The 15,011-nt window shown below is 56.4% G+C and overlaps 1 protein-coding gene across 2 annotated transcripts; it reads right to left on the bottom strand.

The window, feature by feature from the left end:
- Positions 1-760: 760 nt before the first annotated feature.
- On the bottom strand, positions 761-10,780 carry CHRM4 (cholinergic receptor, muscarinic 4). 2 transcript variants are annotated; one of them, XM_010161187.1, is made up of 2 exons: positions 10,763-10,780; positions 761-2,137 (listed from the first exon to the last, which is right to left on the bottom strand). In XM_010161187.1, the coding sequence occupies exon 2, from the start codon at positions 2,042-2,044 to the stop codon at positions 761-763; it is 1,284 nt and encodes a 427-aa protein (XP_010159489.1). In that variant the 5' UTR covers positions 2,045-2,137; positions 10,763-10,780. The 2 variants fall into 2 exon arrangements, with proteins under 2 accessions (XP_010159489.1, XP_010159488.1); XM_010161186.1 differs by lacking the exon at positions 10,763-10,780 and having other exon boundaries at positions 761-2,233.
- Between the last annotated feature and the right edge of the window lie 4,231 nt (positions 10,781-15,011).

The following is a 15,011-nucleotide window of genomic DNA, read 5'->3' as shown; positions in this document are numbered from 1 at the left end:
GTTTCTGTAGGAGGCGACTGGGTATCACGGTCCTCAACCAGGAGTGAGACGCTTGGTTTGTCTGTCTTTCTGTCCCGCCAATTGCTGGCTGAAGGCAGAAAGGGCACAAAGGGCACAAAGCGGCAAGCGTAGCCAAAGCCTAGGGAAGAATTCCCCTCCCCCACGTCCCTGGGTGAGGAAGTACGATGGCGTTCTCAAGGGAAAGGAAGGAGCTTGCCCCACACGTGCTAGCGCGCAACCCTGACTGCCTCGGAGGGGGCTGGCTGGGCCAGTGGGGCGTCCCATGAGCATGCCCAAGCCAGCCTGGTCCCAAATGGCTGCTCTTCATTTCTTGGGAAATAAACGGTTTATAAGCCAATGGAAAGCATCCAGCGTTAAGGCTGTCTGCATACAGACAAGCCCTGATGTCCTGGAGATGGTCAGCCCGGGGGAGAAGAGGCACCCAGTCTTAGAACACACAGTGATGCCACTTGGCCAGCTACTCAAAAACAGGGAGCTGGGGAGGGTTCCTGGTGACCACATCTCTTCTTGCCTCCGGCTTTCCAACTGGCTTCCCGAGCTAGTCTCCAGGCCCAGGGTGACTGGAAGGAGCTGCAGCTCAGGGATGCCTTGGACCTCTGTCAGCATTAGATGAAGGGCATCGGCTGCAATCACCGCACAGTCTGCACTGATGTGAGTGGGGAGCAGAGGACTCCCCCCAGCAAAGGAGGCAAAGGGAAGGGCTTCTGTAACGTGGCTGAAGTGGTCCCTGAGTGCTAGTTTATCTGGCTGTGCCGATGTTCCTGTACTGGCACATGAGAAGGTGCTTGAAGGTTTTCTTGAACGTGGCGTTGCAGAGGGCGTAGCAGGCTGGGTTGATAGTGCTGTTGACATAGCAGAGCCAGTAGCCGATGGACCACACAGTTTCAGGTACGCAGGTCTCACAGAAGGTGTTGATGAGCACCATCACGTTGTATGGAGTCCATGTGAGTATGAAGGCTAGCAGGATAGCAAATATGGTCCGGGTGACTTTCTTCTCCCGGGCTGCCATCTGGCGTTTCTTCCGTACTTGGCTCCTGGCGATGCTGGCAAACTTTCTAGCAACATTGGCTGGGCGGCTGTTGGACAGGGAGTTGTGCTCAGAGGCTCCTGCCTTAGCTGGGACGATCTCGATGGCGGTGACACATTCGGTCCCAGTCTGCTTGGTGACGATTTTAATCTTGGACCACTTGGAAGACGGGTTCACCCGGGGGTGGGATGGGCTCTGTCCTTGCCCCGCTGGCAAGATTTCTGCCGTGGGCTTGTCTTTTGTGGTCTGGGTCATGCTGACTGTGCTGGACTCATTGGAAGTCTCCTTCTCCTCCTGATGACCAGTGGCCTCTGTCTGCGCTGAGGGCTGATCATCCACTTTCCCATTCCTCACCTCCTCCTTCACCTCCATGGCCTTCTTGGGGGAGTTGTTGTTGTTCTGTTTGATCAGGGGTCCCTTGAAAAAGCTCAGGGACTTGCCTTTCCTCTCTTTCCTGCTCTCAGGCTTGTGCCTCCTCACCCTGCTCCTGCTGGCCAGGGAGATATGGATGTAAAGCACCGTCATGATGACCACGGGCAGGTAGAAAGCAGCGATGGCCGTGCCGAATGTCACCGCCGGGTTGGAGAGGAATTGGATGTAGCATTCCCTCTCAGGGACTGTCCTCTTGCCCACAATGAACTGCCAGAACAAGATGGCAGGGGCCCAGAGAATGAAGGACAATATCCACGCAGCTGCGATCATTAGCCCCGCCATCTTGGTGGTCCTCCTGGCTGGGTACGTCAGGGGCTTGGTGACACAGAAGTACCGGTCAAAGCTGATGATGAGTAAGTTCATGACGGAGGCGTTGCTCACCACATAGTCCAGGGCCAGCCACAGGTCGCACACCACGGCCCCCAGCGGCCAGTAGCCTTTGATGATGTAGACCGTGTAGAGGTTCATGGAGAAGACCCCGATGATGAGGTCCGCACAGGCCAGGCTGAAGAGGAAGTAGTTGTTGACAGTCTGGAGCTGGCGGTTCACCTTGATGGACAGCATCACCAGGATGTTCCCCACCACGGTGACGAGGCTGAGCGAGCCGGTGACCGTGGCGATGAAAACCAGCTCCACCGTCTTGTAGTTGGTGGGAGGCTGGATGGCCACCTCGGAGCGGTTGCCCAGGGTGAAGTTGTCATAGGTCAGGTTAGCCATCTTCACCTGCCAGGGCTGAGCGGAGAGGTTGTGCATGGGGTCTGCAAGGAGAGTGGAGACAGAAAGGGACAATATTATACCTGCCGGCCTGCTCTGGCAGCATCTGCTGCCTCCTCAGTTTCCCAGACCAGCACTGCTTTTGGCTAGCGCTCGAAAATCTCCCAGCATCTTCTCTCTGCCATTGCAGCCTTCCCTCAGGAGCTCTTTGAGGGCACTTTTTGTGTCCCCATTCAGAAAAAGAGCAAGGGTGGGGCTGGGGACAGCCCTTTGGTGAGGGTGCGATGGTCCCTTCTCTGGAGGGCCGAGAACCATCTCCCAGTAGGAGCACAGCCCCGGTGTGCCCCAGGGAGGCACACAGAGAGGATGAGGGTCTGCAGGAGGAAGGGGGCTGCAGACCCAAGCAGTGATGGATAATGCTGGCTGCAAAGACAGCATGGCATGGAGCCGGTGCCCTGCCCCAGGGACAACAGCAGGTTTATGGCATGCTCCAGGCATGTCCCACTGGCCTCCCCAAAGCACCTGCCCAAGAGGGGGCTACCCCACAAAGTCCATGCCATGGTCCGCTCAGCTCACCTGTGTCTCTGGCAGCAAACAGCTCCTTCTGGAAGATGAAATCTGGGACAGGGAAAACAGCAAGTTACACTACAGCTTCAGCTCCAAGAAGGTTGTGCGAATCCCACGACGTCTTACTGGGGGACACCGACTTTTCCAGTAGAGGTGGCCTTGACAAAGGTGTGACACTGCTCAGAGGCAGATGCTGAAAACCCAAACAGGACTGAAACCGAGTCATTTGGCTTGGCCTGGTTTACACCCCAGCCTCAACAGGCACGGGAGAGGGAAGTGATCCCACGAGTGCCATCAGCCAGCGATGCCAGGAAACGCTGGCCCCTTTCCCCAGTCCCACATCACACCGCAGCTGCTGCCACACCGGCTGTGGAGACACATGGGGTGAACCCAGACATCTCAGCCTGGAATTATTTATGAAAGGCGGCGAGAATTACAGACAGAAAGATTGCCTGCATCCTAACTGAGATCCCTGTGGTTAACCCACCCCAAAAGAGGAGAATGGACCTTAAGAAAAAAATCAATGGACCAAAATCGATGCGTTGGGACAAAGCAGAGTTTCCTGGAATGGGAAGAAGCAAAGGTGCTGGGGAAAATAGGCTGGACAGGGGCACTTCCCACCCAACCTGCCTCTCCCACACCACCCAGACCGCCAAAGCCTGCTGGGTATCGCCCAGGATGCTGGGGGCATCCTGACCCCACCAGCCCAGCAAGGGCAGCCTCCCCAGCGGGGTGCAAGGTGCTGGCCCCTGGTGCAGAGGTCCTGCCAGGCTGCCTGCCCGGCCCCATGGGCACAGCTGCCGGTATCCCAGCTGAGGCCAGTACAGTCGGCCCGTGTCCATACCGGCACTCACAGGGGAAGCGTTTGGCACAGTCTCTGCAAGCTGCCTTGGTTAACAGCGCTGGGACTCCTGAAGGTGATTTTCCTCATTGTATAAACACGCTGTTAACGCGCTCCTCTCCTAAAGTTGGCAGGCTTTGGTATCGGTACAGATTTTTGAAGTCTTGTAAAAGAAACGTCCTTGCCTCTCATTTGTGGGGAGAGTAGGAGATTTCTACCATCAACAAACAGCCAAGGTTTCAATACAAGTGCTTTTTAAAGAGGTGCAGGTGCGAGAAAGTGGAAGTTTGGCTGCTGAGATGCTAAAGCTGGGGTACCAACGCAGCCATTAATGCAGCTTCTGCTTTAGCAAGGCTACAGCTGCGATAGAGGCTGGGGACATGGGGGAGGGCCAGAGAGTACCTCGTACCTCTGTGCTGTTATCCCCTGAGCCTGCCACACGTGGCCCGCAAAGACAAAGTGCGTTGAAAAGAAAGTAGACACTAAATGCTAAATACAGAGGGGGTGAGGAAGCCCAGCAACACTGCCCAGGTTTGCACCGAGCTCCGGGTGCAAAAGATATCATCAAGGGAGAAGAAAAGCTGTTTCTGCTGCCACCCTTCCTGGGCACCCAGCCAGGGCTGCGAGAAGAGGTGATAAGTGTGTAAAATGACTTAGAGAGACATAATCGTGGCAGTTTGGGGGTTGGTTTCAGTACAATTGAAATGAGTTTAAAATTCTTCACTTTGATGAGGTGGGGAGATTTAGCTGTCATTCTTGTAACAGCTAATCAAACCAATCAACCAGACATCTACCCCAGCTCTTCCAGGAAGAACTGGAAAATCTCGGAAAGAAACCTTTTCTTTGTCTCCGTTAAATGAAGGTTTCAGTTCTTCCCTCTAGTTTGTGAACCGGCATCCTCTTCTAAGTGCACTTAATTAACTACCAGCCTTGACAGAGGCTTGTTGCCCAAAGTAAGGGAAAATCCAGCTCGTCCTACTCCATAAAACCGTTTGTACAGGTCACAAGAAATGAAGGAGGGAGAGATGGACGCAGCCCCATTCGCGCGTCTCCGGATGCCACCCCGAGGTTGTGCTGGAAACTGGTGTGCTGAGGCAGGCAGCTGCAGCCACAGGGAAAAGGACCTGAATGGGTGTTTTGAAAATGTGCCTTCACCGAAGGGCAACAATAAAGCAATCTCCCGTTGGAGGGCAGGAGGGAGGCTGAAAATGGCTAAGGGTGCGAGACTACGGACATCAGAGACACGACAGCATGTACAAGCCAGAAGATACGCACACCACTCATCCTTGCCTCAAACACCCCGACTATTTTCTGCCATGCCCCAGCCTCTCAGGCATCTTTTCTTCCCCCATCCTCTGGTCTCTCTATACCACTGTCTCTCCCTTCTGCTCTGGACACCCTCTCTGAGCTCGCCCGGACAGCCTGGCACTGCCTTTGCCTCCCAGAACTGGGCAGGCAGCTCAGTCCAGGGCTAGGAGCAGGCCAAGAGTGTGATGAATTTGCCAGGTCTCAGCGCATCTGACCAACCCATGTGTCATGCCTGCACAGACACTGGGGAATAGATCCTGCCGTTTGCCTTTGAGCTGCTTTGCCATCCCCCCTTGGGATAAACTTGCCTTGCTCTGTCCTGGGGGGCTCCCCTTTATCAGTAGCATCTCCAGCCTGTTGATATGCCCACTTCCCATGGGGATGGAGGGCACCCATGCTGTATGGGGAGGGCCCAGGTGGGGGCACAGCCCTCGGGTAGCGCCGGCTCTGCCTGCACCCCCAGGATGTGCCAGAGGATGAAGCAAGTACACAGGAGAGCTGCCATGCTGCGACAGATTCAACAGTGCCACTCCATCCTCACTCTCACACCACCTGCATCACTGCCCTCAATGCTGTGAAGCCCCCAGACACCAAGGGACCTCTCCATACCCCACTAAACATCTCCTCTATGCCCCCCGGTGCCCATCTACCTCTTCCTGCACCTCCAAGTCTTCTCCCTCCCCTCACACCCTGCATCCCACATCACCCTCTCTGTCTCCATCTCCTTCTGCCCCCTGCCTTCATGCTGGCACCACAGCCAAGGAGGGGATGCAGCCTTGGCAAAGTCCAGAGGCCACTGCAGAAGGGCTCCGGGGGCTGAGGCCCCTGCCTGTGACACCAGTTGGCTTTTCTCCTTGCACATGCTGTTCCTTGCCTGCGGCACTCAGCGGGTGCTCTCCCAGACCTGCTCTCACCAGCCAGCTACAGCAAACTCCATCATTGGCCTCCTCCTCCCTAGGACTTCTGGCAGGATGGTAAATCCTAGGATTTACGGATGGTTTCTCTCCTCTCCATTGAAGCCATTAGGAGTCTCCAGCTCCTCACTGATAGCATTTTTTGGTCTAAGCATTTCTGTGGCCCCTGTGGCACTCCGCAAGCATGTCCTCAAAGCAGGGAAACACCTTTCCCTTCTCACCCACGTCTTGCATGCTATGGATGAAAGCATAAGCAGCTGCAGATCCAAGCAGAGAAGGTTGTAGTTTGGGTGGGGTCCACCTATTTTGGGCAGCGCTTGGCACAGTAGGGTCCCCATTGCTGCCTGAAATCATGGGCACCACCACTGTTCCCAGCCTGTCAGCCCCTGCAAAGTGCCTTGCAGCCCAGCGACAGGTAGGAAAGGAGAAAGCCCTGTCATGGACTCCTGACAGTCATCCCATACCTAAAAAGCCTGCCCCATACAGAGGCAGGTGCTCCATTGGCTGCAGCTAGTCACCAAGCGCTGAACCTGTCTGGGACAGAGGGTTTGGCTCACTCCTGCCCTCCCCATCACTCCCTGTGCCTCTCCACAGCCCCTGTCCCTCACACCACCACCACCAGCTGTCCCCCTCCCTGCTCCATCTCTGCCTCCGTCCCAGCCCCATCCTCATCCTTGGGGCCAGGCCAGTGTGGGCAGAGTCACGGCTGGTCCACATGCAGCTTCACGCGCAGTCTCCGGGAAGGAGCAGGGCTGTGCATGCACCCAGCACACTCAGCCAGCATCTCTGACAGAACCCAAGCCCCATGCTCACACACCAGCCAGAGGAAGACAATGTTCACAGGGAAAAGAGCGGAATTAGAGAAACCACTATTTTCTCAGAGGCTTCCAAATGTGAGCTGCTCCCAGAGGAGTCAGGCTTTTGGTCTGCATGGGTGCAATCAGCCCTTTGGAGGAACAGGAAAGCCGAGGAGACCCCAGGCCCAAGGGACTCCCACCCCAGCTGGGATGGGATGGCTGTCGCTGGCAGTTTCTGGCTGGGTGCACCATGATATGCTCCGGGCACTGCCTGACGCTGGGAGGGAGGGAAGCTGGCCCCCTCCACCACAGGGACATACTGGGGGAAGGCCCACGTCACACCCTGCTCTGGCTGGGTGCAGAGGGCTGGGACCAGGGCACATCAGCTCTGGCATCGCTGTTGGAAAGAGCTGGGGCAGCACTCCCAACCCACTGCCAGCCCCCTGCTTGTTCTGGCCTTCCTAAAAGCACCCAGAGGGTGAAAATCCTAATGGGATTAGTTCCCTCATGTCAAACCTGGGGCTGGGCAGTTAGCCCAGCCTCTCTCCTTGGGAGAAGAGGGAGGAAGGATGGAAGGTGCTGACAGGATACTAGTGTTTATGGCTGGTGCATGCCTGTGACACAAAGGGATGGGGTGCCCTCGGCTGAGTGATGACAGTTTGTGGTGTTAATTGTGTTATCTAATAGCCGTTAATTAGCTCTGAGTCATGGCACCAGTTTACAGCTAGGGAGGGATTGTTCTGGTTGACAGATTCACACCCCTCAAAGAGTGTGAAAACAGAGCTCCCGGACACTGGGAACAGGCACCTCAGAAGTACAGCCTATGGGGAGAGGATAAAGGGGGAACCTGTGCCTGCCAGGGGGCTTAGCCTGAGTTTGTCCCGCTGAGGGCTCTGCCGGGCCGGTGTCCGGCTGCTCCTGTGCCTCTGCATCGGCAGCGATGAAGGCAATAAACCAACCAGGAAAACGAGAGAGATGAACGAGGGGCCGAAGGGATTTGCTGCGTTAGGATGGCAGGGCTCCCTTTGCCCTCCTGGCTCCAGCTGGCAGCGGCACTGGCACCCTTCTGGCACGGTCAGAAGTCCTTATCCTGCTCCAGAGGAATTGCTCCTTGCCAGTAATAGATGGGGTGGATCTGGGCATTTTATTTTCCCAGTGACTATTTTAATCCTCTTTCTTCCTCTGCTATTCAGCTGGTTCTGATGAGGCAAAGCAAGTTCCTCCATCCCCACAAACTGCAAGTCTCTAACGGCTTTTCCTGGAGCCACCGGAGAAGCAGTGAGCTCAGTGGCGCAGGAGCTGCCAGCTTTTGGGGGGTGGTGGTGTGTGGGCTGAAGAACCCCCCCCACCTGCGTTCAGCACGTGTTTGTACATCAGGTTTTGAAAATTCCCCGTGTCCAGGGCCAGCATGGAGTGTTGCGGTCACCTAACCTGACCACCCGCCCCAAGCAAGGGGGACCCTCCCCACCTTCTCTGTTGCTGGTAACTAAGGGGTTGTCGCTGGGTTTCAAACCAAAACCAGGGCACCCCATCCAAGGCGGCATGCACCCCGCTGTGAGAAACGCTTGCAGGTCAGAGCCATGGCTTACGAGCCGCTCACGTAAATAGAACCCAGCCCGCTCACCAGTATCCCACAGCTGAGACAGCTGCACCCCCCTGCCCAAGCTGCCTCCCCCTCCCCACTGCTTGCCTGTATCCCGAGCGTGCCCTGTATCACATGCAGCTCGTAAGGGGTAACACAGCAGAAAGTGGGTTTAAGTGGTTAAAAGTCACTCCTATAAATAACACACCAGCATGCTGGCTGTGCTGCCAATTAATTAACCATCTGTCCCCCACTTATTAGGCCCAATAAGTAAGCTATCAGTGGAACACTGATAGCGAGCGCGCCTGGCCAACATCATGCAAGCCAACCCCAGCCTTACCCTGCTGTGCCCAGCCCCTGGCTCCCGGGCACCGGCAGCTCCCCAGCAGCTTCCATGCCCACGCCGGCTCCAGTGGGTAACGTCACGGGGGGAGAAGGCACACCCCAGCAGCATCCCACAGCAGAGCTGGGGGAACACCGTCCCCTCCCTCCCGTGCCCTCTGCCTTGGGGCCCCCAGGGCTGCAGCTCTGGGCTGGCAGAGGAGCTCAGCCCATGCTGGTGAGCGGGGAAGGTGCTCAGCGTTTAGCTGAGCCTGGGCTGGAGCCGCACTTCTCCCCACGTCTACTGCATTAATGCTCTCTGCCTCAGAGAGATGCTCACGTTCTTTTATATCTCAGGGCTGAAGCTTTAACAGGAGCCAGCTGTTTCAAGGCAGCTACAGGTCCCGCTGCCGGGAAGGGCTCTGGGCTCAGCCAGCAGAGAGGGGAAGGAGGGTGAGGGTGATGACAGTGGTGGGTTACAGCAACAAGTGGCTGCCTGGGTTAGCTGGGCTCTCCCCAGGGAGAGGTTAGAAGCTGGGATGAGATAGCTGCAGGAGAGATGTCACTGGAGGGACCAGGGGTAAGAGGGCAGGGAGTTGCAAGACCCCAGACTTGTTTGCTTAGAAGACCAACTGTCCCTGCCCCAGGGCTGGCATTGGATAATGGGGGGAGCTGACCCCCACGCAGACAGCCACAGCACCCTGCGCCCACCCCCCCACCCCCCCCGGAGTCTCACAGGGCCGTGGGGTGGGGATGCAGCTGAGGAGAAGCACCAAGTGCAAGCTGGGAGGGGTGGCTGCTTCCATGAGATCACATCTCACCCAGGAGGTAAGGGGCTCACCAGGAGGGAGGTGTGACAGCCTGCTGGGTGCTGGGCTCTTGCGGAGAGCTCCAGCCAGGAGATGCCCTTCAGTCAGACCAGCCGGGACAGACCCTCTCTCCTTCCCCACCTACTACCAGAGAGAACTTGGCAGCCCTGGGCAACCCTTCCCTTCCTAATGGTGCTAAAGGATTTTGATCAGGTGCTTTTCTTTGGAGCTCTGCACAGAGGGAAAAGGATCCAGGAGCACTGGGTGGCTACAGGTGGTGGTGGAGGAGCCCAGGGGGATGAATGGATGCTGGGGTGTCAGGCATGTGGTGTTTGCCCCAGGCAGGGCAGAGCTGTTAGGAGGACAGGGGGCACACGTATTTCTCTCTAAGCAACTTGTCCCAGAGCCGAGAGCTGCAGTTGGAAAGCACCAAGATGCTCATCTGAAATTTTAAAGAGTGGGCAAGAGCCCCATGCCTCATGGAGCAGGGTGAGGCTCTGTGGGGCTTTGAAAGGACGAGTAAGACAGCTAAGCAATGAGTAAGAGAAAAAAGAGCTGATGCCCTGAGCCAAGGGCAGAAAATTGGGCAAAAGCAAGGGCCCTGCTGGGTGGATGTCTATGGGACAGAGGAGAGCCCTAGTCCTAGGGGTGGACAGCGGATGGGTATCTTTGGGGTGCTAATGAAAAAGGAAACTGTAAACACTAGACCCCTACTTGGCCAGGAGACCTGCCCAAGGGCTTGGCATTGGAGGTGATGCCTGAGCAAGGAGAGTGAAGAACAGGAGCGAGAGCAGAAGGTGGGCAGCGGAGCCCAGGGCATGGGCAGGCAGCACAGGAAGCGTGGGGGCCAGGGGAGGAAAGCAGGTAGGAAACTCCTGTCTGTGGCAACAACAGAGAAGAGGAGGGATGGAGCAGAAGGATTTAGGAATAGCTTCACATTGCCAGGGTGGGGTTACACATGTTCTCTACAGAAGAACCCCAAGAAATCCTTCCGAGAGAGAGAGACCTCATGCAGACGCACTGCCTGCAAACCTCTCCTGTTGCCTTCCATGGAGGTTCCCACCAGCACAGCAGGAGCCATGCTGGGGCTGGAAACCTGTGTGTACTGCAGGTCTCCCACTCAGGCAGCCCAGCTCCACCAAGGAGTCACCTCTCTGACCGCAGGATGGTGGTCCCCAGCCTGTTGTGACCCTACACTAACGCCACAGGCAGCACCCTGCAGCACTGGGCAGGAGCTTTAACATGGCCTCACTGCCTGCAGCTGCACATGGTGGCTGAAAGTTTCAAGAGCTGGGCATCACGTACTGCCGTGGTGGGTGACCTGAGCTCTGCAAACAGCCTCGAGGTGACTGTGATGTACGCTGCTCCTAAGTTCTGCAGAAAGGCAGACCCAAGCCCAGGCAACTCATGCCTGTTGTCAGGCAAAGACTGATCCCAGTAGGGTTTCATTGCTCCCCACTCCTCTCTGCATACATGCACGGGGTTTTTTTTGGCTTTAACTGGGAGTGCACATGACGTAACTGCTGGCAGAGCCAGGATCTAAACTACCCTGAAAGCACTAGAGACGGTGAGATGCAGGATACACTCCTTCCCATCTCAGTCACGCAAAGATCCCACAAGGATGCTTGTCCCTCCTCCACGCTGCCCGTGAGGGGTTGGGGGGGCAGCTAACATCAACACTGGGAGGGTTTGCGAGCGAGAGGTCACTGAAGCGAGGCGCCATGCGTTCCTCCAGAGAGCCGCCCCATGACCTGGAGCAGGCGCAAGGGCCCGGGACATCGTGTTTGCGGAGCCCTCAGTGTTGCACAACCAGAGCTTTGAGTTTCCCACAGACAAATCAGTCCAATTCTGCTTAAAGAGCCTAAAGACATTAACCCCTTAACAGCCCCACACAAACCAACTCTGCTGAGAGCATCAAACCTGTGGACGACACTTCACCCCCATTCTCCAGATGCCTCCAGCGTCTTGGTGCCAGCCCTGCTGCCTCCTGTCCAGCTTCAGCGGTGCCAAGGCATGCTGTTGCTGTGACCTGCGAGCTGCACGGTGCCATGAGATAAATTCAATTTAACAGCAGTTTTGGTAGCAGAGGGGCTGTTTCTTTGCCTGGCTTTCTTGGCTAGAGGAACATCGATAGCTTGGTACCACGTCAATGGCTCCGGCTGAGCCTACTGCGACCGAGGAGCATGATGGTTTACACTGAGTCCTGCCTTTAAAGGACAAATTTCCCAGCTGCTGCTCTTCCTGCGCCAGCTGACCTAGGATAAAACTCCTCTGCGAGGCTCTTGAAAACAAGCAAACAGCCCTGTGGTTCCCTCTCCAGCCCTCTCTTGAGTCACAGAAACAATGCCCGGGGTGGGTGTGGGTCTGCTGTACCAGCACCTCTGCCTGACACTGGGGCAGTGGGGTACGGGGAGGGGACGGGGCACTTGGGCATCTCTGCCGTTGCCTCATGCACTGAGTGGGGCACAGAAAGCCAGGGGCAGTGGGGACAAGGTCACAGCACGACAGGAGGGTTGGTGTCACTCCCATGGCTCTGGTTTGCAGGACCTCCAGCATCAGTTTCGGGGATTGTCAGAAGGATGAGGCTCTGTGCCTGCAGCTGCTGCATTTGGAGTTTTGGACAGGCTGGTGAAGTTAATTTTCTCAGCAAATTTATACCTTGCAAGGTATAGACTGAATTTTTGTTTGAGTTCCTCCTCCATGCAGTGCAGCCTCTGGGCTGAAGGCATCTGCAGAGGGTCCCAGGAGCAGCCCCGGGGTGAAGGCGTGAGCAGCCGTGCCTGGCATGTGAGGGGCAGGGATGAGGAGCATATCCAGCGGAGCCTCGCTTGCCAATGCTCGCTGTGCCAGGGCACTAAAGGTCTGAAGCCAGGTCAAATGACGCATCCTGGCCCAGAGTCAAGGCCCAGCAGGACCGGCACATCCACCCGCAGGGAAAGGGAGGAGGCATGCCAATGTGCACACAGGGTGGGGACACCTGGGTGTCTGTCAGGAGGCACAGGGGCTGGTTGTGTGTCTGCTGCTAAAATCCTGCTGCTAAATATTAAGCGGGAAACTGACACCTTGCCCTGTGCTCCTGTGCCAGCAAAATGCTGGCATAACGGGCAAGCCTGCCCGGGGAGCACTCACCCAGGTTTCATTTGGCCAGGAAGTGCCTCAAACCCTCGAAGCTTCAACAAAGGAATCTGAAAACAGCGCAAGGGCCAACTGTAGTATGTTCAATGGTCTGGATGCAGCGAGCCTTTCCCCTGCCTAGAGGGTTACAGGGATGTCATGGTGGGCACTGCTCTCCTGGGGGGGATGGTCAGGGCCGGTACACTCTGCACTGGGCTATGAGTCAGGTCACAGCCACCCATTAAGACCCTCACTGCCTGGACGGCAGGGGCCCTGGGCCAGGCCCTGGGCACAAGAGCATGTGAGTCTTCCTAGAAACTGGCAGCTGTTTAACTGGTTGCCTGAATCCCTCAGAAGAGGGATGGCTTTGGCATGTCTCCAAATGCCAGCTTGAAGAGGCTTCAACAGGGCCCGGGTGCTGAGTTCCCACCACCACCAGCCCCTGACACACTCGTGGTGGGCACTGGTACTAAGGACCAGTCAGTGGGGGAGGCTGGGAGAGGGATGAAGAGAGGAGGGGGAGTAGATGGGAATAATCTGGTCTAAACTTCCACTTCTTGGCTGCACTGGGTCCTGCACCCTCGCATCTCCCTGAAACACATGTCCTTTAAACACACCAGTTTAGACCCAGCCCAGAATGGATGCTGAAATGCAAACCTCCTCTTTTGGATCACTGGAGAGCAACAAGGGCATAGCCCTGTGCCAGACCAAACAGCTACCGGCTCAAGGACAACTCCTGCTTCTCCAGAAGACGCCTGTCAAAGCCCTGATGTCGCGTGCCAAGGAGAAGGGGGTCAGCTTGCGCACACGAAACGCGTGCGGCGTGTACATGCATGCGGAAAGAGGAGCTGCGTTTGTGCAGAAAGCAGCAGCCCCTTGCAAACAGCCTCCATCTCCCTCTCTTCCACTGCCTTCGCAGGGCTCTGCCTGCCTTCCCACCTCAGCCGGGCACTCACCAGCCCTCGTCACCTCCGCGGGTGCTGCCGGCCGGGGCTCAGCAGGGCAGGCAGAGAAGGGGGTCCGCAGCGAAGGCATGATAGGGATGGCTCTGCATCAGCCACTCAGCCTGGTCTCACTATTTTTATTCCCTGGTTTTGTCTTTTTTTTTTTTCTTTTTCCTGGGGAGATGTTTGTCATTTTAATTTAAGGAAAAAAAAAAAGAAGCAACAATAACCCAACCATGACAAAACCTGATATCAATAGGATCCTTGTGGGGACAGTTTAAAGAGAAAAACCATACTCCTTCTGCAAACTCAGAGTAATTGGATCACAGCATTAATTAATCATTTCAGTTCATTTCTCTTCCATGAAAGAAAACAGACTGACCCGCTGAGATGGGTATGCCCCTCGCGCGAATAAACAAGACGCTTTTACCGGTAGCCCTCCTCCTCCTCCTCCCGACAGCTTCCCGCTGCCCACTCACCGGGTCACTGCCGGGGCTGCGGCCGCTCCCTCCGACAGACCTGGGAACTCGCTGCTGGCTCTGAGCAAGGATGCCTTGGCTTGGCTCCCGCAGGAACAGGGGGCTGCCGCGCATAGGATCACCATCCCCTCCCCGGATACCTGCTCCCATCCCCACCTTCTCCACTCAGGGCTTCTGCCTGCTGGCCACCAGCCAGGCTGAGGGGTGAACTTGGGATGTCTCTCTATTTCTTAGGATGTCTGTATGGGTGAAATCACCCCCTTGGATATCCTGCTCTTGGTTGGGACACCTCAGGGAGGCCTAGTCCAGGCTGGAAAGCAGCAGCAGCAGGTGCTCAGGTCAGAGAAGTCAAGGGTTAGGAAGCAGGAGGTTGATGCCCAGCGGTAGTGAGAGCCAAAAGCATCTTGCTGTTGCCTGTGATTTCAACGTGAGTGGTCACTGGTGATGTTTCACCAAAAGCCTGGGCTCTAGGACCCTGGCATCTGAGTACTTTGATAGACAGTGCCAGCATCAACAAGCCACCCCACTGGGTGGGTATCAGCCTTCCCAGCCCCCCTGCAAGTAGTGGCAGGGGAAGCTGAGCTGCGCTTGGAGGTCACTCAAGGTGCCTGTGACAAAGCAGGGAGCCTCCAAATACCCAAACAGATCCCACCACCTTTGCCAGCCGCTGGCAGGGCAGGGAGGAACACTAGCTGTTCCTCAGGTGTGGAAGTATCTCCCCAGCCTTAGGCTTTGCAAAGACCAGCTAGAAAATGTGGCGATAGCACAGTCAGAGCAGTTGAAAGGAGGGCAGAAGAGAAGCTAACGATGCTTTGATTAAAAATAAAAAAAGTACAAGAACTGTTACTTGATTTGAAGCCAATGTCATTATTTTGGGAGAAGAGAAGGGTGGGGCTGCCCGACTCTTGGCCACGATGGGCCACAGACAGCCCAGAGCAACTCTGCTGTTACCAGCGGGGAGGGCGCAGCGGGGCCAGCAAGGGCGAAAGGGCAGATGGGATCCCCACCTCGGGAGATCGGAAGGGGCAAGACCTGTTCCCCCCTTGCCACGTCCAACCCGGCAAAGGGCTCTGTGGGACGGTGGGGGGACTTCTGCCTAGTCACGTCCTGGGAGGCGGCCACAAGGGCCAGTGGAGGGATA

This window comes from Eurypyga helias, unplaced genomic scaffold (genome assembly GCF_000690775.1).
Source record: "Eurypyga helias isolate BGI_N326 unplaced genomic scaffold, ASM69077v1 scaffold19311, whole genome shotgun sequence".
NCBI lineage: Eukaryota > Metazoa > Chordata > Aves > Eurypygiformes > Eurypygidae > Eurypyga > Eurypyga helias.
The sequence above is the reverse complement of the archived record's forward strand: the minus strand, read 5'-3'. Positions and strand labels throughout refer to the sequence as shown.

Bases quoted from the DNA above. Each gene is read 5' to 3' on its own strand.
- CHRM4 (XM_010161186.1), bottom strand. From the start codon at position 2,233: ATGCACAACCTCTCCGCTCAGCCCTGGCAGGTGAAGATGGCTAACCTG.